Raw genomic sequence first — 26,468 nt, forward strand, 5'->3', positions numbered from 1 at the left:
CTCTGCAGACTGGCAGATCCTGGCAGACTGGCACTTCTGGCGGATCCTGGCAGACTGGCGGATCCTGGCAGACTGGCACTTCTGGCGGATCCTGGCAGACTGGCGGATCCTGGCAGACTGGCACTTCTGGCGGATCCTGGCAGACTGGCGGATCCTGGCGGATCCTGGCAGACTGGCGGATCCTGGCAGACTGGCACTTCTGGCGGATCCTGGCAGACTGGCACTTCTGGCGGATCCTGGCAGACTGGCGGATCCTGGCAGACTGGCACTTCTGGCGGATCCTGGCAGACTGGCGGATCCTGGCAGACTGGCACTTCTGGCGGATCCTGGCAGACTGGCGGATACTGGCAGACTGGCACTTCTGGCGGATCCTGGCAGACTGGCGGATCCTGGCAGACTGGCACCTCTGGCGGATCCTGGCAGACTGGCACCTCTGGCGGATCCTGGCAGACTGGCGGATCCTGGCAGACTGGCGGATCCTGGCGGATCCTGGCAGACTGGCGGATCCTGGCGGATCCTGGCAGACTGGCGGATCCTGGCGGATCCTGGCAGACTGGCGGATCCTGGCAGACTGGCACCTCTGGCGGATCCTGGCAGACTGGCACCTCTGGCGGATCCTGGCAGACTGGCACCTCTGGCGGATCCTGGCAGACTGGCACCTCTGGCGGATCCTGGCAGACTGGCACCTCTGGCGGATCCTGGCAGACTGGCACCTCTGGCGGATCCTGGCAGACTGGCACCTCTGGCGGATCCTGGCAGACTGGCACCTCTGGCGGATCCTGGCAGACTGGCACCTCTGGCGGATCCTGGCAGACTGGCACCTCTGGCGGATCCTGGCAGACTGGCACCTCTGGCGGATCCTGGCAGACTGGCACCTCTGGCGGATCCTGGCAGACTGGCACCTCTGGCGGATCCTGGCAGACTGGCACCTCTGGCGGATCCTGGCAGACTGGCACCTCTGGCGGATCCTGGCAGACTGGCACCTCTGGCGGATCCTGGCAGACTGGCGACGCTGGGCAGACTGGGAGCACTGGCAGCGCTGGGCAGACGGGGAGCACTGGCGGCGCTGGGCAGACTGACAGCTCTGACTGCTTCATGCAGACTGACAGCACTTGGCAGACTGACAGATCTCTGCAGACTGGCAGCTCAGGCTGCTCCGAACAGGCAGGAGGCTCCGGCTGCGCTGAACAGGCGGGAGACTCCAACAGCGTAGGAGGGAAGGAAGACTCTGGCTGTGTTGAACAGGCGAGGCGCACTGAAGGCCTGGTGCGTGGTGCTGGAACTGGAGCTACAGGATCGAGGACACGCACAGGAAGCCTGGTGCGGGGAGCTGCTACCGGAGGACTGGTGTGTGGAGGTGGCTCTGGATAGACCGGACCATGTAGGCGCACTGGAGCTCTTGAGCACCGAGCCTGCCCAAGCTTACCTGGCTCGATGCCCACTCTAGCCCGGCCAATAGGAAGAGCTGGTATGTGACGCAGCTGGCTCTGCACCCGCACTGGAAACACCGTGCGCTCCATAGCATAACACGGTGCCTGCCCGGTCTCTCTAGCCCAACGGTGAGCACAGGGAGTATGCGCAGGTCTCCTACCTGGCATAACTACTCTCCCTTCTAGCCCCCCCCCAATACATTTTTGGGGGTGACTTTCCGGTTTCCAACCTCGTCGCCGTGCTGCTTCCTCATACCTGCGCCTCTCCGCTTTAGCTGCTTCTATTTCCTCCTTGGGACGGCGATATTCTCCCGGCTGCGCCCAGGGTCCTTTACCGTCTAATTCCTCCTCCCATGTCCAAATCTCCAAATGGTGCAGTCTCTCCCACTGCAACTGTTCTTCCCGATTAACAGGGAGAGTAGGCTCAGGTCTGACTCCTGACTCAGCCACTCTCTCTCTGCGCTTTCCCCCGTTACTTTCCGTTTTCGCTCTGTATAGCCGTGCTTTCCTTCTCGAATCCATACGACTATAGCCCTCCTCGCATTGCTGTAGGGAATCCCAGGCGGGCTCCTGCACTCGCTCTGGATCGGCCGCCCACCTGTCGATTTCTTCCCACGTAGTATACTCCATACTTCTGCTGTCCATAACGTCGTCCTTTAGCTCCTGCCAGATCACACGCTGCTCGGTCCGTGAGTGGTGGGTGTTTCTGTAACGGCATTCGTCTGTTGAATGAAGAGAGTCGGACCGAAATGCAGCGTGTAGGTTACTCATGACTTTAATGAAAGAATACGTACATGAAATAACTCAATATCATACAAAGCAAAACAACAAACGGAACGTGAAACTAATTACAGCCTATCTGGTGACTACAACACAGAGACAGGACAAACACCCACAAAATACAACGCGAACTCAGGCTACCTAAATACGGTTCCCAATCAGAGACAACGATAAGCAGCTGACTCCAATTGAGAATCGCCTCAGGCAGCCAAGCCTAACTAGACACACCCCTAATCAACACAATCCCAATTACTACAAACCCCAATACGAAACACAACATATAAACCCATGTCACACCCTGGCTTACCAAACATATACCAAAAACACAAAATATATTGACCAAGGCGTGACACCCACCCCTCCATGTCTTTATTCTCCTATGTTATCTTAGTGAGTTTTTGTGTGTGTATCTACTCATCTTTTTTCTCTTTCTCTCTATCCTCGCAGCTGTTCTGCAGGTATCCATATCCTTGAACAAGGTGGAGCTAAGTGTGGGAGAGTCCAAGTTCTTCAAATGCACAGGTAAGATGCCTAATGGCAAAGAGAACATGCTTGTCTGTGTGTTAAATCAAATGTAAATGTGGATATGTCATCCTGAGTGTGTGGTGAGATGGGCGATGGGTTGGATGGAGGTGGTGGGGTTGTTGGGCGACATGGTTGCCCCCCATCCCACACATAATCATCCTTCCAAACCAACGGTATCAACCCAATCCCCCAGACTTCAGCTAACCCCTTGCCCATCCCACCCTGTTGCAGATCCTGTCCTTTCCGCCCCTGTTTGGGGGGTCTATGTGCCATGGGCCCCAAGCCAAGTACCTGCAGCTCTGTAGGGTGGCAGTGTGGGCTGGCAGTGCTTTGTTCCACAGTTCCACCCCTGCTGTGTCCCTGTCTTCTTCTGCCAGCACATCACAACATGGAGCTAACAGCAGAGGAACAGGAAGGAAAGGGGCAGGGAGAAGGAATGGCTGAGGGTGGTGAGGAGTGAGGGGTGGAGATGGTGAGGAGAGCTTATGGACAGAGAAGAGAGGGACAGAGGTTGGTTGGTTGAGGGAGATGTAGAGTGCAGAGAGTAGAGGAAGGAAGAGGAGAGGGGCAGGGAGAAGGGTGGTGTGGAGAATAATGGGGTGAAAGTGGGGGAGAGGAGAGAAAGAGGGATGGGAGAGAGAGGCGCACACACACACAGTCTACAATAACTAACCATGTGGGAACACATTTTCAGTCCAATTCAAAATCCTATTTTGCCTAACCTTAACCCCAAAACCTAACCTTAACCCTAAAACACACCACACACACACACACACACACGCCACCCCCAGAGTGATGGTGACATCTGAAGAGGTAGTATGTCGGTTCACCATTTGCACCCAGTGTGTGTGTACTGACCAGCTAAACACAAAAACACACACACACACACACACACACACACTCTTCTATAACTAACCTTGTGGGGGGACACAATTCAGTCCCATTCCAAATCCTATTTTCCCTAAACATATCCCTAAACCTAATTATAACCCTAACACTAATTATAACCTTAACCCTAAACCCCCTAGAAATATAATTTTACCTTGTGTGGGGATTAACAAAATGTCCCCAGTTGTTCAAAACATTTCCGTTTATTATTCTTGTCAGGACCTCTGGCAAACTGCATGGTTTATCTACTTGCCATTTTTCACTATTAAAAATAGTTTTATAGACTTATGTCAGTGTTTAATCGGATGTCATTGCTAAGTGGTGCCTCTCAGTGCTCCACTCAGTCTCGAGTTACACTTTAACCACATGGTGGTTGGCAAGACATGTCAAAATATGTTTTACTTCAGGTGAATACCTCTCCCAGAGACATACAATAGTTTTACCGGTGTCCCAGCCTTCAAACAATCCCTGCACATCATGTTAGCTCAACAGATCCTTCTGCAGACAATATGGAGGATGCTGGAGAATGGAAGTTCTATAGCATATCCCTCCTCCACTGGCCTCAATGACTGAGGATCTATTTATTGCCAGGGGGTGCAGTGACCTCTCAGTTCTCCTTTCACAGCCAAAGCAGTTCATACATACACACACCTGCATGGATACAGTGTACAAGCACACAAGCATACATAAACACGCACGCACTCACACACACAGAGTGAGAGTGAGAAGAAGTTAGTTAGGTAGAGAGAGAGAGAGAGAAAGAGAACCACTGAAGGAGCAGTAATTGTCTCATGTTTGTTGACTCTTTGGATGACTCCCAGAGTGTCCTGAAGTATTATCTAATGTGCATGTACCTGCGTCATGTGTCAGTGGAGGGGATGACGGCTCGTAATAATGGCTGGAACGGAAGGAATGAAATGGCATCAAACACATAGAAACCAATTGTTTGATGTATTTGATACCATTCCACTAATTCCGCTTCAGCCATTACCACAAGCCCTTTCTCCCCATTTAAGGTGCCACCAACCTTGTGTGATGTATGTGAAATAGTCCCTGAATGTGTGTCTGGTGTGCCCCGCTGACACCCAGACACTTAGGCATTCTGGGAAAAACATCAAGACTCCACTGTGTCACCGACCGTGAAAGGGCAGGAACAGTTCTAATGGTCTAATCGTATCATAGACATATATTGTATATGTGAGGATTGAAAGATTATAGAGATACACAGTAAACATGTATGGGATATGCTTTATGGTTACTGATTTATAGATATTCCATTTAACCAAAATATGGGAGCATATAAACACACAGGCACACATGTACACACAAAGGGACAACACGTCTACACAAAACACAAATAATCAAGGTATTCACCTTTGTTATTGACCAAATACTTTTTTTCACCATAATTTGCAAATAAATTAATTAAAAATCCTACAATGTGATTTTTTTTTCTCATTTTGTCTATCATAGTTGAAGTGTACCTATGATGAAAATTACAGGCCTCTCTCATCTTTTTAAGTGGGAGAACTTGCACAATTGATGGCTGACTAAATACTTTTTTGCCTCACTGTATATATAGATATATACACACACACACACACAAACAAACCACACATTTCATTGCAAATTGCAAAATATATATTTATATATATTTTTTTGTTGCAAAAAAAAAAAAAATATATATATATATATATTTATATTTCATAAAACGGCATTAGCACCCGTTCAGAAGTACGTCCTGCCCTTGCAGAAACAGCTCCTCAGTTCCTGTTTGAATCATAACAGTCAAAGATTCCTCAAACACAAAATCTGTCTCACTTTCACTCTTTCACTTTCACTTTAGACTGACTTCGCTTTTCCTGATTTATTCGCCATGATATCTTCAATGAAATCATTGAAATTCCGAAATACTGCTGCGCGTAACAAGCCTCACAGCAACTCCTCTGATAGTCAAGGCGAGAAGGGAGTTCCTTACGCGTGCATTTACAAACAAGGAATGGTGATCCAACCCAAAACCATTACATACTGGCGTTTACCTCAGCTCATTGGCTATCTACCCAGCTAGATTTCAAGAAGATCAGTGGTCATCGGACAGTCAATCAAAGAAGCTTCGCTAAAATTATTGGTGCGCAAGGTAGTCATTGTTCGTTGTCTTCAAATCAGTTCACTTCGGTCAATACTCCCCGCAAAAAAGTTTGGCTGTGTTGCAAACATCCAGAGGAATGCACTGAAACCAACCATGACTAGATAAATGATGGTTTACCGTGTGTAATTACGTCGAATGCTCCGTAAAAAATTAATAGAGGTGGAATTCACGGCACAAACGGTTTACAAAATGTTTCAATTTAGGCTATAAAAATGGATTTTATCAAAGAAAACTGCACTTTATTTGATCACTGGGACCCTCAAGAAGAGAAATAATTTTACCTTCAGATGTGAATGTGTAAAAACTGTCGTGGCGGAAAATGTTTCTGTTGTTGATTGCTCTTCTCAAACAAAAGCATGGTATTTGTTCTCTGTAATAGCTATTTTAAATCGGAAAACGTAGTTTTATTACCAAGATCCTAATCTTTTGAAGGATGTAAGACACTTGCATTTACAGAATGTTTAATGTTACGACGTTGTATTTTTAGTTGTCACTCTGAAATGTTCCCTGATGTTGATCCCTATACAGGGATCGCAGCCATAAGAGGTTTTAACAGGAAGAACCACCGTAACTGAGTGTGTTCTTTTCACTTCAATGTGACGAGTCGACAGACATGATCGACCCATCTCAGTTGTGCATTTTCATCAGAATGGTGTTTGAAGATATTACTTAACCTCTTCAGTCGACCCTCTACTTTTTTGAACATTCTGTTAAAAATCGCGCAACATTTCAGCGCCCTGCTACTCATGCCAGGAATATAGTATATGCATTTGATTAGTCTGTGTGGATAGAAAACACTCAGACGTTTAAAAAACTGGTTAAATCACTGCTGTGGCTTTACCAGAACGGCATTTACATCGAAAAGCACAGGAAAAACTGATCACTGAAAATGGGAAAATATATCCATGCGCTACTTGATCCCATGATAAAGGTGAACCACAATTAATTGACTGAGGTTGCAGTACCTACAGCTTCCACACAGTGTCTAGAGTCTTGTCATTTCCCTTCGAGTTTTTTCTTGGTCAAACACATGCAGGACACCGTATCTAATCCGGTCTAGGACCGGATATTTTCGTTGAGTTTCTAGCCTGACATTTTTCCAGACGGACAGCTAATGATCTTTACATCGCCTCCTGATGAATTTTATCGCTTATTAACATTTACTAATACCTAAAGTTGCATTACAAACGTATTTCGAAGTGTTTTGTGAAAGTTTATCGTCGACTTTTTGAATTTTAAAAAATGACGTTACGTTTTGAAACTATGTTTTTTTCGTTTATCACACAGTCTACATATAACGATATCTAGGCTTTATATGGACCGATTTAATCGAAATAAAGACCCAAATAGTGTTTATGGGACATCTAGGAGTGCCAACAAAGAAGATGGTGAAAGGTAATGAATGTTTTCTATTTTATTGTGCGGTTTGTGTAACGCCGAAATGCTAATTATTTTGTTTACGTCCCCTGTGGGTCTTTTGGGGTGTTGCATGCTATCAGATAATAGCTTCTCATGCTTTCGCCGAAAAGCATTTTAAAAATCTGACTTGTTGCCTGGATTCACAACGAGTGTAGCTTTAATTCGATACCCTGCATGTGTATTTTAATGAACTTTTGAGTTTTAACTAATACTATTAGCATTTAGCGTAGCGCATTTGCATTTCCAGAGCTCTAGTTGGGACGCAAGCGTCCCGAGTAGAAGCAACAGGTTAAAATCTCGAGGGGAAATCATCAAATAAATCATCAAATAAATGAGGTGAAATGTTATTTCATATTGGAGGGGGGAGGGTAGACCCCAGACTAAAGTCTGGACACACCTGTTCTAAACTCTTTGTTTACGCCCATTCACATAGCCTCAGCCCCACCCATCTCTTTAAAGAATATGCATGTACTGTAAATGCATGAGTCAGCAGGGCATTGTCCTCCAGAAAGTAATCTCTCTATTATCCCACAATTATCTCAGCCAATCATGAATCCTACCACTCTCCCTATATAGCTTAGTGCCATCTCCTTGGCTAAACTAGGCTCATAATTTAACATTTTATTCATGTTTACTGATCACATACACAATTGTAATTAAGGCATATGAATGTTCACATGTTCAAGAAGGCATTTAACAATATATTACATTTTTCAAATCAAATGAAAGTTTATATGTCAAGTGCGCCAAATTCACCTTACAGTGAAATGCTTACTTACTTTCCTAATCCAACTTTAGGTATCCTAAAACATAAAAAACGCAAAAATTTAAGACGGAATATACTGTGTTAGTAGCGGATAACATCAAAGTGGAATGAGTTCCAGGTCGCGCGCACCAAACAAGAGTCCACTTGGCTTGACACATGGAAAAAAACAGGACAACTTCTTCAATAATCAAAAGAAAAACATCAACCAATTTCTAAAGACTGTTGACATCTAGTGGAAGCCATAGGAACTGCAAACAGGTGCCTCAGAAATCTAGTTTCCCATAGAAACCCAATTGAAAACACAGTGAACTCATTTTTTCCCCCTGGATGGTTTGTCCTCTGTGTTTCGCCTGCCAAATAAGTTCTGTTATACTCACAGACATTATTGTAACAGTTTTAGAAACTTTAGCGTATTTTATATCCAAATCTACCAATTATATGCATATCCTAGCTTCTGGGCCTGAGTAGCAGGCAGTTTACTTTGGGCATGCTTTTCATCCGGACGTGAAAATACTGCCCCCTATCTCAAACAGGTTTAAGAAGCCTTTTTTGTCCTAGACTTTTTTACTAAGTATGTTTGCATAACTAATAATATTTGACCTGATCTGTGCAATCGGACTGACTGGTTTTGTACTGTATTTCCATCAATCTTTCTGGATATCTACCCAACTGTAATTCTGTTAATTTGAAGTGTAAACTGTCAAGCGCATAGATATCCAGGAAAAGATAACAGTTTAGTAAATAATTCTAAAACCATTCCAAAAGTACAATAATAAATACTACACTCAGCAAAAAAAAAATTCTTTTTTCAGGACCCAGTCTTTCAAATATAATTCGTAAAAATCCAAATAACTTCAGCGGATCTTTATAGGAAAGGGTTTAATTAAAGTACTGCAGCACAACTTGCGGGCTGCCGCAGAATTCTATGGCACATTATTTAATTGTCAGCCACTGTTGTCATTAATGCTAGTTGGTGCTAGTTTGACCACCAGAGGGCATCTTTGAGAAGCATTTGATAGTCTTCAATTTTGGCTGCACTAGAGAATTTTAAAATGTTTTTGTAAGATCATAGTATATGGGTTTGATTTGAAGAAATTTTGCTTAATTTATTTGATTAATATTATGGTGTTTATATTCCAAGAAAAACGATGAGATGAAATTGGACCTAAAAACAAATCTGGCATTTATGTTGGTGTGCCAAAAGGCGGCTGGTCTTGTCACCATAGTCGTAGTACGTCCCCTTTGTTCTTTGCAACAGAAACTCTGCTTTATCAGTGGAAAGCAGATTAATTTGAGTTTGAAGTTTCAGCCTCTCCATATAATTCAGGGGATGGTGTATTGCCAGGATTGAGTCCAGCAGTTCCTGATGTTTCCATTTTCTTTGTTTGACATAATGAGCAATTGTAAGAAATTATCTTTCCCTGTAAAACAGCTTTGAAAGTCTCCCAAAGAAGATAAGGGGAGGTGGCATCATTTTTATTTGTTTGAATGAATACATCTATTTTGGTTGAGATAAAGTCACATAATTCTTTGTTAGACAATAGGGCCGTGTTAACTCTCCAATTCCAAAAACAAATTGCATTCGGAGTAAGTGCTAAATCCAGAATGTGGGGGGAATGGTCCGAAATCACTCTCGCAGAATATTCTGTAGTTTTAACTGAGGGGAGAAGGGCTCTAAAAAAAAGTTGTCTATGCGTGAGTAGGCTTGATGAATAGGAGTAGTATTTTGTGACCGGATGGAGGTAGCGCCATTGATCAACACAACCCATGTGGGTCATGAATGTAGAAAGAGCTTTTGCCATCCCAGAAGGAGTAAGTGTACTGGGATTAGACCGGTCGAGTGTTGGTTCAATAACACAGTTAAGGTCCCCGCCCGAAGATGAGGCAGTGGGTGTCGAGATTAGGGAGAGAGGCTAAAATAGATGTCAGAAATCTAGTGTTAGGGGCGTAAACATTTGCAAGTACTACAGGGGTTTGGAAGAGGGTGCCACTAGCTATTGTATAACGTCCTCCAGTATCTGAAATTAAATATAAGGGTGAAAAATGTACTAGTTTGTGAATCACTATTGTTGTTCAACTGGCTTTGCCATCAAAGTTAGAATGAAAAACCTGTCTACCCATGCTTTATGCAATCTAGTCATTAACATGTTGGTGCATTTCTTGAAGAAATGCGATATCAGTATTCAGGCTTCAGATGTGAAAATACTCTGTAGCGCTTAATTTGCCCCCCACAACCGCAAATGAAACCCTAAAGTACCATCCTGACTTGTTGTTAAACTATACATGCATGCTTATTAATGAGGAGAAGTCAAATGAAAAAGAAAGAATGAGAGAGGAGCAGCATGAGCAAAACATCAGAATATATATTTTTTTAATCCTCTAAAAAAAGCAAAGCCCAAAAACCCTCAACATTCCCACAAAAATAAAAATGATAGTACAACACCCTTCAAAAAAAAAAAAAAAAATAAAATACAAATACAAATCCTAAACTCGAGATGAGCAGCAGGAATTCTCTCTTACTCAGCATCCGTTGATTACCCTACATGTGCAGTGAGGTGAAACCGACCTTGGAAAGAAGTTACATGCGCACTTGAAATTAAAAAATTAAATATGTCAATAGGCAAGTGTACATTTTCGGTTTCAGTCACACTTTAAACAACGAGTATAACCTTCAGCTTACTCCAACCTCGGCCAACAGCTCCGCCCCCCCCGCAGCTCCTCGCCCAAGCCTCTCCAGGTTCTCCTTTACCCAAATCCAAATAGCAGATGTTCTGAAAGAGCTGCAAAACCTAGACCCGTACAAATCAGCTGGGCTTGACAATCTGGACCCTCTATTTCTGAAACTATCTGCCACCATTGTCGCAACCCCTATTACCAGCCTGTTCAACCTCTCTTTCATATCGTCTGAGATCCCCCAAGGATTGGAAAGCTGCCGCAGTCATCCCCCTCTTCAAAGGGGGAGACACCCTGGACCCAAACTGCTATAGACCTATATCCATCCTGCCCTGCCTATCTAAGGTCTTCGAAAGCCAAGTCAACAAACAGGTCACTGACCATCTCGAATCCCACCGTACCTTCTCCGCTGTGCAATCTGGTTTCCGAGCCGGTCACGGGTGCACCTCAGCCACGCTCAAGGTACTAAACGATATCATAACCGCCATCGATAAAAGACAGTACTGTGCAGCCATCTTCATCGACCTCGCCAAGGCTTTCGACTCTGTCAATCACCATATTCTTATCGGCAGACTCAATAGCCTCGGTTTCTCGGATGACTGCCTTGCCTGGTTCACCAATTACTTTGCAGACAGAGTTCAGTGTGTCAAATCGGAGGGCATGCTGTCCGGTCCTCTGGCAGTCTCTATGGGGGTGCCACAGGGTTCAATTCTCGGGCCGACTCTTTTCTCTGTATATATCAATGATGTTGCTCTTGCTGCGGGCGATTCCCTGATCCACCTCTACGCAGACGACACCATTCTATATACTTTCGGCCCGTCATTGGACACTGTGCTATCTAACCTCCAAACGAGCTTCAATGCCATACAGCACTCCTTCCGTGGCCTCCAACTGCTCTTAAACGCGAGTAAAACCAAATGCATGCTTTTCAACCGATCGCTGCCTGCACCCGCATGCCCGACTAGCATCACCACCCTGGATGGTTCCGACCTTGAATATGTGGACATCTATAAGTACCTAGGTGTCTGGCTAGACTGCAAACTCTCCTTCCAGACTCATATAAAACATCTCCAATCGAAAATCAAATCAAGAGTCGGCATTCTATTCCGCAACAAAGCCTCCTTCACTCACGCCGCCAAGCTTACCCTAGTAAAACTGACTATCCTACCGATCCTCGACTTCGGCGATGTCATCTACAAAATGGCTTCCAACACTCTACTCAGCAAACTGGATGCAGTCTATCACAGTGCCATCCGTTTTGTCACCAAAGCACCTTATACCACCCACCACTGCGACCTGTATGCTCTAGTCGGCTGGCCCTCGCTACATATTCGTCGCCAGACCCACTGGCTCCAGGTCATCTACAAGTCCATGCTAGGTAAAGCTCCGCCTTATCTCAGTTCACTGGTCACGATGGCAACATCCATCCGTAGCACGCGCTCCAGCAGGTGTATCTCACTGATCATCCCTAAAGCCAATACCTCATTTGGCCGCCTTTCGTTCCAGTACTCTGCTGCCTGTGACTGGAACGAACTGCAAAAAAAAATAATAATAATAATAATAATTTAAAATTTTTTTTTTTAAATCGCTGAAGTTGGAGACTTTTATCTCCCTCACCAACTTTAAACATCAGCTATCCGAGCAGCTAACCGATCGCTGCAGCTGTACATAGTCTATTGGTAAATAGCCCACCCATTTTCACCTACCTCATTCCCATACTGTTTTTATACTGTTTTTTTTTTTTTTTTTTACTTTTCTGCTCTTTTGCACACCAATATCTCTACCTGTACATGACCATCTGATCATTTATCACTCCAGTGTTAATCTGTAAAATTGTATTATTCGCCTACCTTCTCATGCCTTTTGCACACATTGTATATAGACTGCCCATTTTTTTTCTACTGTGTTATTGACTTGTTAATTGTTTACTCCATGTGTAACTCTGTGTTGTCTGTTCACACTGCTATGCTTTATCTTGGCCAGGTCGCAGTTGCAAATGAGAACTTGTTCTCAACTAGCCTACCTGGTTAAATAAAGGTGAAATAAAAAATAAAAAAAATAAAAAAAAGCTTCAGTTATGGAAAAATATTATCAGCGATTGGTGGCATTTCAATGGCCATAAAATGAGTGTAGTCCACTCGGTGTCGCCACAGGGCTGAGAAATGTGAAATTAACCAGTAGGCTATGAAAAGGATCAGTCCGTGTATTGGTAAATGGTTAAATGTCGTAAGGAGGGAACAATTCAATAATAGTATGCAAACGGACAATTAGTAATATGGATATGTACAATTAAGCAAACAGGGTTTGTTTGCTTAAACTCTTCAGCTACTGCAACAATTAAACAAGAGTACAATTGGAAGAGAGGAGTGATAGTATTAGACTCCAATGTCATAGCAGAGTCTAAGATAAAGTGAATGTAACCGAGGACCATCAGTGACCAACCTCACCAATCATGGCCAACGTAAACCACGGTAGTTCAGTGTCAATAAAATTAAAGTGTAAAAAATACAATAAAAAAAAAAGGTATATATCAAGCAGACCCAAAAGATACATTTATATATACACAAATATTGGTGGACAGGATCGGTGTCTAACTGGCTAGTAACATTGGTATCGAAAATGACCTAAAGGCTGCCAAACTGCAATGTAGGCTATAGATTGCCATTGGCGGAGCAGCAAGTTCAAAGCCTTAGTAAAATGATGAAATCAAAATGCTGTGCTTTTACCAGTAATTGTCTTTGATTAAGAAACTAAAAAATATCAAATGGAAGTTTAAAGAGCAGTGAGACTGTATAGTATGTGGCCGGTAAGGATATCCTTGTCTCATCGTGCACTAGCAACTCCTGTGGCGGGCCGGGCTAACCAGGTCACCAGGTGCACGGTGTTTCCTCCGACACATTGGTGCGGTTGTGCTGTGTTAAGAAGCTGTGCGGCTTTGTTGGGTTGTGTTTCGGAGGACTAATGGCTTTCGACCTTCGTCTCTCCCAAGCCCGTACGGGAGTTTTAGCGATGAGGCAAGATAGTAACTACTAACAATTGGATACCATGAAATTGGGGAGAAAAGGGGATAAAATTCACACACAAAAAAAAAAATGGTAGTCAGGTACTCAGCAGGAAGGTCTGATTTCTCTATTATAAAACAAGATCCAGATGGCAAATATAAAGACCCAGTATATCTAAAAAACAGGAGGCTCCTTTACACTTCAATGTTGTGATGCAAAAATACTAGCAAAATGCATAGCACTCAGAATTAAAAGGGTTTTACCAGGTACTGTTCATCCTGATCAGCCAGGTTTTTTAACATGGACGATACATTGGCGATAATATACGACAACTACTAGAAATAATAGAACATCATGAAACATGAGTCCGCAAGCTAGATCCCTGCAATATCTCATTAAAGATCTAGATAGGTTTTAGTCCAGAGAGTACAGAAAACCTAACTATGATAAGTGTACAATATTATGTTTTGGATCCTTAAAAAATACAACTTTTACATGACCATGGAGTTTACCTATAAAATGGTCTGATGGTGAAGTAGACATACTCGGTATTCACATCACAAAAGATATAAATAAGCTCTCTTGTAACGGCTTTCTACTGGTGAAGGAGAGTCGGACCAAACTGCAGCGTGTAGATTTCGATCCATGTTTAATAAAACAACTTAACACGAATCAACACACAAACTCAACAAAACAATAAATGAAACGAAAACCGAAAACAGCCTATACATGTGTCTAAAAAAACTCTAACAAGGACATCAAGACACACAGGACAATCACCCACAATACAACCAAAGAATATGGCTGCCTAAATATGGTTCCCAATCAGAGACAACGGTAAACACCTGCCTCTGATTGAGAACCACTTCAGACAGCCATAGACTCTCCCAGAACACCCCACTAAGCTACAATCCCACTAAGCTACACACCACATACAAAAACCCATGTCACACCCTGGCCTGACCAAAACATAAAGAAAAACACAAAATACTTCGACCAGGGCGTGACAGAACCCCCCCCCCCAAGGTGCGGACTCCCGAACGCACCTCAAAACAACAGGGAGGGTCCGGGTGGGCGTCTGTCCATGGTGGCGGCTCCGGTGCGGGATGCGGACCCCACTCAAACACTGTCTTAGTCCCTCTTCCTCGTGTCCCTGGATAGTCCACCCTCGCCGCCGACCATGGCCTAGTAGTCCTCACCCAGAACCCCACTGGACTGAGGAGCAGATCGGGACTGAAGGACAGCTCGGGACGGAGGCAGCTCGGGACTGAGGGGAAGCTCGAGAGTGAGAGAAAGCTCGAGAGTGAGAGAAAGCTCGAGAGTGAGAGAAAGCTCGAGAGTGAGAGAAAGCTCGAGAGTGAGAGAAAGCTCGAGAGTGAGAGAAAGCTCGAGAGTGAGAGGAAGCTGGTTCCGAGAGGATCCTGGCTGAGTGAGAGGATCCTCGGGAGTGAGAGGAAGCTCAGGTTCTGGCAGATCCTGGCTGACCTGGCAGGTTGACTGGCAGATCCTGGCTGACTGGTTCCGCAGATCCTGGCTGACTGGCGGATCCTGGCTGACTAGCGGTTCTGGCAGATCCTGGCTGACCTGGCTGACGGATCCTGGCTGACTGGCGGATCCTGGCTGACTGGCGGATCTGGCAGATCCTGGCTGACTGGCGGATCCTGGCTGACTGGCGGATCTGGCAGATCCTGGCTGACTGGCGGATCCTGGCTGACTGGCGTATCCTGGCTGACTGGCGGATCCTGGCTGACTAGCGGTTCTGGCAGATCCTGGCTGACTGGCAGATCCTGGCTGACTAGCGGTTCTGGCAGATCCTGGCTGACTGGCGGATCCTGGCTGACTGGCGGATCTGGCAGATCCTGGCTGACTGGCGGATCCTGGCTGACTGGCGGATCCTGGCTGACTGGCGGATCCTGGCAGATCCTGGCTGACTGGCAGATCCTGGCTGATCCTGGCTGACTGGCGGATCCTGGCTGACTGGCGGATCCTGGCTGACTGGCGGATCCTGGCTGACTGGCGGATCCTGGCTGACTGGCGGATCCTGGCAGATCCTGGCTGACTGATGGATCTAACTGATCCTGACAGACTGGCGGCGCTGGGCAGACTGGCGGCGCTGGGCAGACTGGCGGCGCTGGGCAGACTGGCGGCGCTGAGCAGACTGGGAGCACTGGCGGCACTGGGCAGACTGGCGGCTCCTTGCAGACTGGCGGCTCCTTGCAGACTGGCAGCTCCTTGCAGACTGGCAGCTCCTTGCAGACTGGCAGCTCCTTGCAGACTGACAGCTCCTTGCAGACTGACATCTCTGACTGCTTCATGTTGACTGACAGCTCTGGCTGCTCCTTGCCGACTGGCAGCTCTGGCTGCTCCATGTAGACTGACAGCTCTGGCTGCGCTGAACAGGCGGGAGACTCCGGCAGCGCTGTAGAGGAAAAAGGCTCTGGCTGCGCTAAACAGGCGGGAGACTCCAACAGCGCAGGAGAGGAGAAAAGCGCTGGCTGCGCTGAACAGGCGAGGCGCACTGAAGGCCTGGTGCGTGGTGCTGGAACTGGTGGTACTGGATCGAGGACACGCACAGGAAGCCTGGTGCGGGGAGCTGCTACCGGAGGACTGGAGTGTGGAGGTGGCACAGGGCAGACTGGCGGCGGTGGGCAGACTGGCGGTACTGGCGGCGCTGGGCAGACGGGTAGCTCAGACGGCGCTGGGCAGACTGGAAAAAAAGGCTCTGGCAGCGCTGGACTGAGGAGTACTGGTGCCTCTGGAATGAGGGGCTCTGGCGCCTCTGGAATGAGGGTCGGTAGCTCTGACAGCGCCGGACAGGCGGGAAGCTCAGCGCTCCGGCAGCGGCGCCGGACAGGCGGGACGCTCCGGCAGCGGCGCCGGACAGGCGGGAGGCTCCGGACAGCGGCGCGGCGGACAGGCGGGATGCTCCGGCAGCGGCGCCGGACAGGCGGGAGGCTCCGGCAGCGCTGGACAGGCGGGACGCACTGTAGGCCTGATGCGTGGTGCTGGCACTGGTATGCCGTGCATACTATGCCACGCCAACAGCTTTCTTTCTACTCTGTCCACTACATCCTCCACACTCTCAGACTCAGCTTCGCCGACAGCTCCAATTCCATACATGGCTCTGCCCAGGGTCCTTTTCCGTCAAGGATCTCCTCCCAAGTCCATTTATCCAAAGAGTGCAGCCTCTCCCACTGCTGCTGCTGCTTCTGTTGCTTCTCCTGCTGCACCTGTTGCTTCTCCTGTGGCTCCTGCCTGTTGACACGCTGCTTGGTCCTGTGGTGGGTGATTCTGTAACGGCTTTCTACTGGTGAAGGAGAGTCGGACCAAACTGCAGCGTGTAGATTTCGATCCATGTTTAATAAAACAACTTAACACGAATCAACACACAAACTCAACAAAACAATAAACGAAACGAAAACCGAAAACAGCCTATACATGTGTCTAAAAAACCTCTAACAAGGACATCAAGACACACAGGACAATCACCCACAATACAACCAAAGAATATGGCTGCCTAAATATGGTTCCCAATCAGAGACAACGGTAAACACCTGCCTCTGATTGAGAACCACTTCAGACAGCCATAGACTCTCCCAGAACACCCCACTAAGCTACAATCCCACTAAGCTACACACCACATACAAAAACCCATGTCACACCCTGGCCTGACCAAAACATAAAGAAAAACACAAAATACTTCGACCAGGGCGTGACATCTCCACAATGAATTTAGATAGAAAACTTGTAAAAATAGACAAGATCCTGCAACAATGGATAGGTAAATACCTGTCTATTTATGGGAAAATTGCCCTGATTAACTCCTTAGTCATATCTCAGTTTACTCACTTACTTATGGCGCTGCCTACTCCTGATGATTCGTTTTTCAAATCATATGAGCAAAAAATATTTTGCTTTATCTGAGACGCTAAACCAGACAAAATAAAACGAGCCTATCTATATAATGAATATGAATTGGATGGGTTGAGATTATTAAATATAAACACACTAAACCTCTCTCTAAAAGCTTCACTCATTCAGAAGTTTTATTTGAACCCTAAATGGTTCTCAAGCAGATTAATAAGAAAACCTCATCCATTGTTTAAAAATGGCCTTTTTGCCTTTGTGCAGATTGCCATGTCTCATTTTCGATTAATTGAAAATGATACTTTTTTCAAAGTATCTGTCTTTTTCAAACAAGCATTGCAGACCTGGCTAACATAATTGCAAAATAGTTTTCTAATGATCAATTAGCCTTTTAAATTGATAAACTTGGATTAGCTAACACAACATGCCATTGGAACACAGGAGTGATGGTTGCTGATAATGGGCCTCTGTATGCCTATGTAGATACTCCATTAAAAATCAGTCGCTTTCAGTCATTTACAACATTAACAATGTCTACACTTTATTTCTGATCAATTTGATGTTATTTTAATGGACAATAAATTTGCTGTTCTTTCAAGGACATTTTTAAGTGACCCCAAACCTTTGAACGGTAGTGTATATATATATTTTTTCAGAACATTAACCATGTGTGCTCTCTTGTTTTGTACTTTTCTGTAGTTTCGACTCAGTGATTCGTCTGACAAACAAATACATTTTCGTCCTGCAGGCCCAGGCATGGATCAAAGCTGGGGATAGTATTTGTATCATTGTTTTATTCACGAAAGCATAAAGATGTTAATGATGAAGCCAAATTTGCCTCTGGATCCATCCCAGTTGGTTTTCTGTGGAATCATGTGTTTTTTCAGTGCGGCCTGTTGTCCAGCCCTTTGTCCTTTGATCTCCACGGATGGTTGTCGGCATGGTTGTATGCTCTGCAAAAACACATTCAAGTTTTTAGTATACAATTATCGATTTTATTACACAGTATGCCTACACATTGATAGGCTATATAATTGTTTTTAAAGAAAATGCACTGAAACAGAATATCTTTAGTTTTGGTGATCCTCTCAGCTTTGGCTCATAATGGCTTATTTTGTATTCAAATATATTGAACAAATGTATTAATTACAGTAATTTATCACTCATTCTCAGACGGGAAACGTTGTTTGCAAGAGTTCACGATCTCATTTTCAAGTCCTTGTTTAAATAATAGCAATATTTTGAAGATTATTTCATTTTAAAATACCCGAAAATCAGCGGTTGTAATCTGAATAAAGGCCAAAATATTTATTTATGTTTTTAGAGGGAGAGACACCAAAAGCCCACCGTGCCTATTTTTAAAACAAGGACATCCCGGCCGGCCAAACCCTCCCCTAACCCGGACGATGCTGGGCCAATTGTGCACCGCCCTATGGGACTCCCAATCACGGACGGATGTGATACAGTCAGGATTCAAACCAGGGACTGTAGTGATGCTTCGTGCACTGAGATGCAGTGCCTTACATCACTGTGCCACTCGGGAGCCATGACCAATATGACCAATATATATTGGCCTGAAACATTGTTTGCAGAATTCACAATATGCTACGCTTGTGAAAAACAGGGTTAATAATAATAATAATAATACTTTTTCCCCCTTCCACATGTTAAAGGTTCCAATTGATTAAAAAATTAATTAGTCAATTAGTATATTTGAGTTTAACCACACTATTTGTTGTATGATTTGTTTTTTATTTTCTGTTGGATTAAATTGAAATGCAAGCAAAGTTCTAATGGCTTGTTTTAAAATTAGCAATATTTGGGAGATTTCCTTTTCAAATAACAAAGTGATAGGTTGCAATCTGCATACAGGGAAAAAGGCCTTTCTTGATCTTAGGGTGAGACATTCTTACTAATTTGCTAGATTTAAGTGCAACTTTTGTATGACTGAAGCCTTCAGTGCTTTAATATTTAATCATTTCTGCCTCCCAAATTTATATTCAATATATAAATAGGCCCATTTAATTTTGTCTGACTTGCTGTTCCAAATCAAATTGAATATATGTTTTTCTCATATAATAAAAAAAACTGTTCGCTTAGGTGTAGGCAAGACCATAAGAAAATAGGTGAACTGGGATATGACTAAAGAGTTAATCAGGGTGATTGTTCCACAAATAGAAAGGTATTTTCCATGGTAGCAAGATATCATCTATTTTTGCTAACTTTCTATTAAAATGTATTTGTAGTGAGATCATGTATTTTTTTTCGGGATATGTATACCGAGTATATCCACATCACCATCTGACCATTTTATTGGTAACCTACATGGTAAAGTAGTCTTTTAAAAATTTTTTTTTAAGTCATCATCATTTGGTTATAATCCAGAGAGGTTAGAAACATGTTTTAGATCCTCTATGAGGCTGTGGAGGGATCCAAGTTGTGGATTTCTAATGACACCTTTGTTTTTAAGCCTTGCATTTTCAATCCCTTGATATTATTGTTGGATCTGATTTGAATAGCTAACATTTCGATGGTAAATAGATATGCCGATAGTGGACAGGTTAAAACGTTTTGTGAAATAGCCATTTTTTAAACTATTTTACACCTAGGTTTACTATACATTATTGTAACCCATTTTTATAAGAGATTCTCCAAAATTGAAATGTTCCTTGCATTTATATATAAACTCCAGTCCTACTTTATCAAAAGCCTTTTCAAAGTCTGCAATGAATAGCAGGCTTAGTTTCCCAAATTTGTCATCGTGTTCTATTGTTTCCAGTACTTGCCTTATATTATCTCCAATGTATCGTCCATGTAAAAAAAAAACTTCTTATTAGAATGAATAATATCCGACAATACCTTTGAAATTCTATGCGCTATACATTTTGCGAGAAGTTTTGCCTCACAACACTAAAGTGTAAGGGGCCTCTAATTTTTTTAAATGGCCTGGATCTTTATATTTCTCACTTGTATCCTGTTTCAGTAATGAAGAAATCAGACCTTCTTGTTGAGTGTCTGATAATCTACCATTTACATAGGAGTGGTTAAAACTTGCTAATGCTCTGAGTATATTAAAACAGGTTTGCCATCCAGCCCTGGAGTTTTCCCTGCATCAAGAAGTTCCTCCTCTTTCATTTCACCTTCACTTGAGTCTTTCTGTATGGCTGTTAATTTTACATGTTTAATAGAAAACAAATCCATAAAACTAGCTTTGGTTAGAGGTAGATGGAGGAGGCTGAAACGAAAACATATTCCTGGACAGCTGAACATCCTTATTTATTTTTGAAATCATCAAACAATCATTCTGTTGCCTCTAAAAAAGGCCTCTTTTACCATTTCTCCATCCTGGAACAGTTTCTTGTGCTTTGCTAGTATGCGACTCACCCGGAATGATGCAATCGTGGTTGCCTTTGATTTTGAGCCGGGCCTTGTAAAGATCGATTGTTGGGCAGCTAGATGAGACTTCAACTCTTTTACTTTTCTCTTACGTAGTTCACTTTTACCTGGAAAGTCACTTTCATATTTATTGTGAACGGTTTTGAAATGCCTCTTGACATTTCCCTTCTTACCAAGAGCTATGTTTGAATGGCAGATCTTCCCACTCACGGGTGAAAGTGGTAGATATTCGTTTTCTTGCTGCTTGGTCCAGCACTCCTATTAAATACGTAACCGCAACTTCATAGAAGAAAAAAAAATGTCTGGAACATCAAAGAATATTCTGTTGCAGGTCTCGCAAGCGTGGAATTGGAAACGTGCTAACTGCAGACGGTTGCTATGATAGCTACAGTTTGGAAAACAAATGTAGCAACTATAGTTATTTTTAAGCAGACTCGATGGTAACGCTGTGAATTGCCAAACATATATTTTTAGTGCATACATTTTGAAAACTTTTTTTGCGGTCTCCTAGAAAGAAGTTTGCGATCGACCGGTCGACTACGATCGACCAGTCGACTACAAACGACGTCCTGAGCACCAATGCTCTCGAAAGTGTGAAAATCATTCAACTGCATTTTTCTCCTACTCGTCTCCAAAGTGGGATAACAAGTTTATCAAATTTCAAAGAGGCATAACTTTCCCATGTTGAACAAGGGCTGATTAATTTACCATTTATTTCAGGTGTGCTTATGAATATATAAGTGGAACTAATGGTGGGGTACTCAAGGGGAGGTTTGGGAAATACTGCTCTAAAGTCTAAGGCTTGGCTTGGTTCTTTTTAGAGTTTCTTAATGTTACCTATAAGTTTTCTCTGTCCCACCAGTGATCGGAGAGCCGGTCAACCTGGAGTGGTTTAACCCCCAGGGGGAGCGCATCGTGTCGTCCCAGCGTGTGGCCCTGCACACCGGGGAGGACAGCTCCAGGCTGACCATCTATAATGCTGAGGTGGAGGACGCGGGCATCTACCGCTGCCAGGCCACCGACGCCCAGGGACAGACACAGGAGGCCACCATGGTGCTGGAGATGTACCGTGAGTGTCACTTACATGCATATGTAACAGAGGAGAACACACACACCACACTCTCTCCATTACCTCTGTATCCATTCCAGCCTCTGTAGGGGTCCTTCAGACATACAAAGACATGAGTTGAATACATCGCCGTCTCCTCTGTTAGATCATAAAGATACACCATATTTACATTCCATTGCACCTCCGTAATAACTTGCCCATTAAAGAGTGTAGTGAATGTTCGCTGAGTCTGGTGGTGTGTGTGATGGATAGTATTGAATGTGTGCAGGCGAAGGAGGCAGGCTCTAATCGTATGGGAGAGGGAATCTTCTGTGGCAGTTAATGGGACGTGACACACGGAGGAGTTTTGCGGCTGGTAGCCATCTGGCAGACGCTTGATTTGAATTACCGGTGTGGTGTGTGTACTGTGTGTGTACAGTTGAAGTCGAAAGCTTTCATACACTTATGTTGGAGTCATTAAAAATAATTGTACAATCACTCCACAAATGTCTTGTTAACAAACTATAGTCGGTTGGTCGGTCGGTTAGGACATCTACCTTCTGCATGACAAGTAATTTTTCCAACAATTGTTGACAGACAGATTATTTAACTTATAATTCACTGTATCACAATTCCAGTGGGTCATAGTTTACATACACTGTGCCTTTAAACAGCTTGGAAAATTCCAGAAAGTGATGTCATGGCTTTAGAAGCTTCTGATAGGCTAATTGACATCATTTGAGTCAATTGGAGGTGTACCTGTGGATGTATTTCAAGGCCAACCTTCAAACTCAGTGCCTCTTTGCTTGACATCATGGGATATTAAAATATATCAGCCAAGACCTCAGAAAAATAATTGTGGACCTCCACAAGTCTGGTTCATCCTTGGGAGCCATTTCCAAACACCTGAAGGTACCACATTCATCTGTACAAACAATAGTATGCAAGTATAAACAAAATGGGACCACGCAGCCATCATACCGCTCAGGAAGGAGAGGTTTTCTGTCTCCTAGAGATGAACGAACTTTGGTTCAAAAAGGGCAAATCAAACTCAGAACAACAGCAAAGGACCTTGTGAAGATACTGGAGGAAACATGTACAAAAGTAACTATAGCCACAGTAAAGTGAGTCCTATATCGATATAACCTGAAAGGCCGCTCAGCAAGGAAGAAGGCACCGCTCCAAAACCTGCCTTAAAAAGGCCAGACTACAGTTTGCAACTGTACATGGGGACAAAGATCGAACTTTTTGGAGAAATGTCCTCTGGTCTGATGAAACATAAATAGAACTGTTTGGCAATAATAAATATTGTTATGTTTGGAGGAAAAAGGGGGAGGCTGCAAGCCGAAGAACCCCATCCCACCGTGAAGCACAGGGGTGGCAGCATCATGTTGTGAGGGTGTTTTGCTGCAGGAGGGACTGGTGCACTTCACAAAATTGATAGCATCATGAGATACAATAATCTCAATAATCTAATTGTGTGGATATATTGAAGCAACATCTCAAGACATCAGTCAGGAAGTTAAAGCTTGGTCGCAAATTGATCTTCCAAATGGACAATGACCCCAAGCATACTTCTAAAGTTGTGGCAAAATGGCTAAAGGACAACAAAGTCAAGGTATTGGTTGGAGTGGCCATCACGAAGCGCTGACCTATAGCGCTGTCCTTTGCAACTGCAAAGGCGTGTGAGCAAGGAGGCCTACGCCAGCTCTGTCAGGAGGAATGGGCCAAAATTCACCCCTTATTGTGGAAAGCTCGTGAAAGGCTACCCCAAAACATTTGACCCAAGTTAAACAATTTAAAGGCAATGCTACCAAATACTAATTGAGTGTACATAACTTTTGACCCACTAGGAATGTGATGAAAGAAATAAAAGCTGAAATAAATCATTCTCTCTACTATTCTTCAGAAATGTCACATTCTTAATATAAAGTGGTGATCCTAACTGACCTAAGCCAGGGAATTCTTACTAGGATTAAATGTCAGGAATTGTGAAAAACTGAGTTTAAATATATTTGGCTAAGGTGTATGTAAACTTCCGATTTCAACTGTATGTACATATGCACACGCTCTTATGCACGCACACACACGTACGCACACCCCCCTCTGGAAGGTGCTTACTTTTCTCTCCCCTACCTCCTCTCTCACACACACCACAGCTTGGCAGCTGTATCCATGACAACATCAGTCAGCCACCGTTCAGCACTGTGTGTTCAGTATGTATGTGCAGTAACAGGAAGATAGTCACCTAAAGGGCTTGAGCAGGCCAGTAGTAGCCAGCACCCATCTGAGGCTACACCGAACGTGATTTCTTGTGATAAACATAAACACCACATGTTACGAAAATTGGACAGCCAGTTGAAATGTGCTGCACATTACCATTTGTGAGTGTTGACATTTCCAGAAGTCGTCAACACACACCCACACACACGTGCACACGTCTTGACATTATCATATGTGTTCAGGCATCACATCTCACAACCTGACAAAAGCTATCCATATTCAAACTCATATAACTTTTTTTATAGCTCACGGACGAAAGACTATAATTTTCCGCACTGCTGAGTAGTTGACAAGTATAGTTTCCAGTGTCTATCTTTGAGCAACCGCCAACTGAGAACCATTTCAGACAGGAGACATTGGAGGCAGTCGATGCCCCACCTGAGGGAGCTCCAAGAAAATTGTCATGTCACCCCACTTTGACAGTTGCCCTTGCAGCTATGTGGGCAAAATGACGGAAGAGAAATTCTCACTGTGTTACCAATTTGACGGTGTCAAGTGAGCGGTAGACTGTTACACGAGAGAATTTGTTTTTCTTACTGGTTTTCTTGTCGAGCAGGGTAACGACAAAGGAGACAGGAAATTGAAAATAAGTAGCGGGAGAACAAGGGAAAACAACGTGTTTGAATCCAAGGGTGAGAACTGGGGGAAGGAGAGGGAGAGGGAATGAGGGGAAGAGAGAAAGCGGGAGTGAGGGAATTAAATAGAGCGCGAAAGAGAGAGAAAAATGGAGAGAGAGGGGTGGGGGAATTTGAGATTTAGTGAGAGAAGAAGAGGGAAATGCTAATGTGCTAGGTTGCAGAGTGATCTAGTAGATGGGACTGAAATAAATAAGGCCATGCATTTGATTTATGCACACTTTCATTTTGCCACACACAGTGGATAACCCTGTGCCAAACTCCACGTGCCAAATACACACGCATGCATGCACACTCTTTTTATCTCTCCATACAACATACACACACGCTAGCACTACGGGTTCTGAGAGGGTGGTGGAGTGTTTTTTAAGAGAAGAGAAATGCAGGTCCCAAGTCAGCTTTCCCCAGGTGTAACCTATCAACCTTCTGCCAGGGCTTGTCAGACAGGTGCCACAGCTTTAGACCGACACAAGTTGAATCAATCATTTGATTACAAACAGAACTTTCGGGGTGGGAGGATTCATTCAATATGTTGTGGGAAAGTTAATGGGACTATTTTAGAGCACAGAGAATCCGAGTTGTCTCAGTGCTGTAGAATTATAAACAATATGTAAAACAGTTTGTTCTATAGAATGGAGTTTACGCTCTACTCCACTGCAGGGTTTCCCTCAATCAATACACGTTATTTGGGCTCTGTTCCAAAGTCCACACTCGCATACTACTTAGAATGAGGTGATGTATTGGCCATGCATTCTAAATGGTATACTTGCGTGAATATTATCACATAAACTCTCTTGGAAAGACATCTCTAATGTGTCTTCAGTTCCTGTTACCTCATTTCCTATGTGACAGAGAAGCTGACGTTCCGCAACGTGAGGTCCCCCCAGGAGTTCCGTCACGACGAGGCGGCAGAGGTGGTGTGTGATGTCATCGCCTCCCCGGCACCCGCGGTCACTTGGTTCTACCAAAAGGGCTTCAGGAGCATGGAGATCACAGAGGAGCACTACAGTAAGTCTGCTTATGGTCATTTGATACATGCTGCCTCTGTTGATGTGTTGATAAACCTTATTTGCTTGTTAAAATGCCTAACTTTGTAACGTGCTTACTGTAGCTACCATAATAGCAACATAACTTGACTCATGAAAAGTAATCTATTGAGCAGTACAGGCCATATAGAAATCAAGTGATATTTTCATGTGAAAATGTCATTGGATTTTTTTTTATGGGCCCACTCCTTGATGTTATTTTACAGTCTGCTTTTAATGAAGCAGCTGATAATTACATTATCATTGATATCAGAAGACAATTAACAGGTTTGCTAGCGAATCAAAAAATGTAACATCTAATCAATTCAGTTTACATGTCAGCTTGCTTCACACACCATTTTGAGACATATCAGTTTAATAAATGTGCTTACTGTAGAACATGGGTGTGTCCCGAACATTTGCAAATAAATGCATTAAAAATCCTACAATGTGATTTTCTGGATTTTGTTTCTCATTTTGTCTGTCATAGTTGAAGTGTACCTATGATGAAAATGACAGGCCTCTCTCATATTTTTAAGTGGGAGAACTTGCACAATTGGTGGCTGACTACTTTTTTGCCCC

At 44.0% G+C, this 26,468-nt stretch overlaps 1 protein-coding gene across 2 annotated transcripts in view; it reads left to right on the plus strand.

Moving 5' to 3' along the window:
• Positions 1-26,468, plus strand: part of LOC115129604 (neural cell adhesion molecule 2-like) — a 451,208-nt gene that overhangs the window by 288,177 nt on the left and 136,563 nt on the right. For both annotated transcript variants that reach the window (XM_029660150.2, XM_029660152.2), the window contains exons 2-4: positions 2,658-2,732; positions 21,758-21,964; positions 25,714-25,869. In XM_029660150.2, the coding sequence (XP_029516010.1) occupies positions 2,658-2,732; positions 21,758-21,964; positions 25,714-25,869 (438 nt within the window). The remainder of the gene's footprint in view (positions 1-2,657; positions 2,733-21,757; positions 21,965-25,713; positions 25,870-26,468) is intronic.

Source organism: Oncorhynchus nerka, linkage group LG5, assembly GCF_034236695.1.
Source record: "Oncorhynchus nerka isolate Pitt River linkage group LG5, Oner_Uvic_2.0, whole genome shotgun sequence".
NCBI classification, from domain to species: Eukaryota; Metazoa; Chordata; class Actinopteri; order Salmoniformes; family Salmonidae; genus Oncorhynchus; species Oncorhynchus nerka.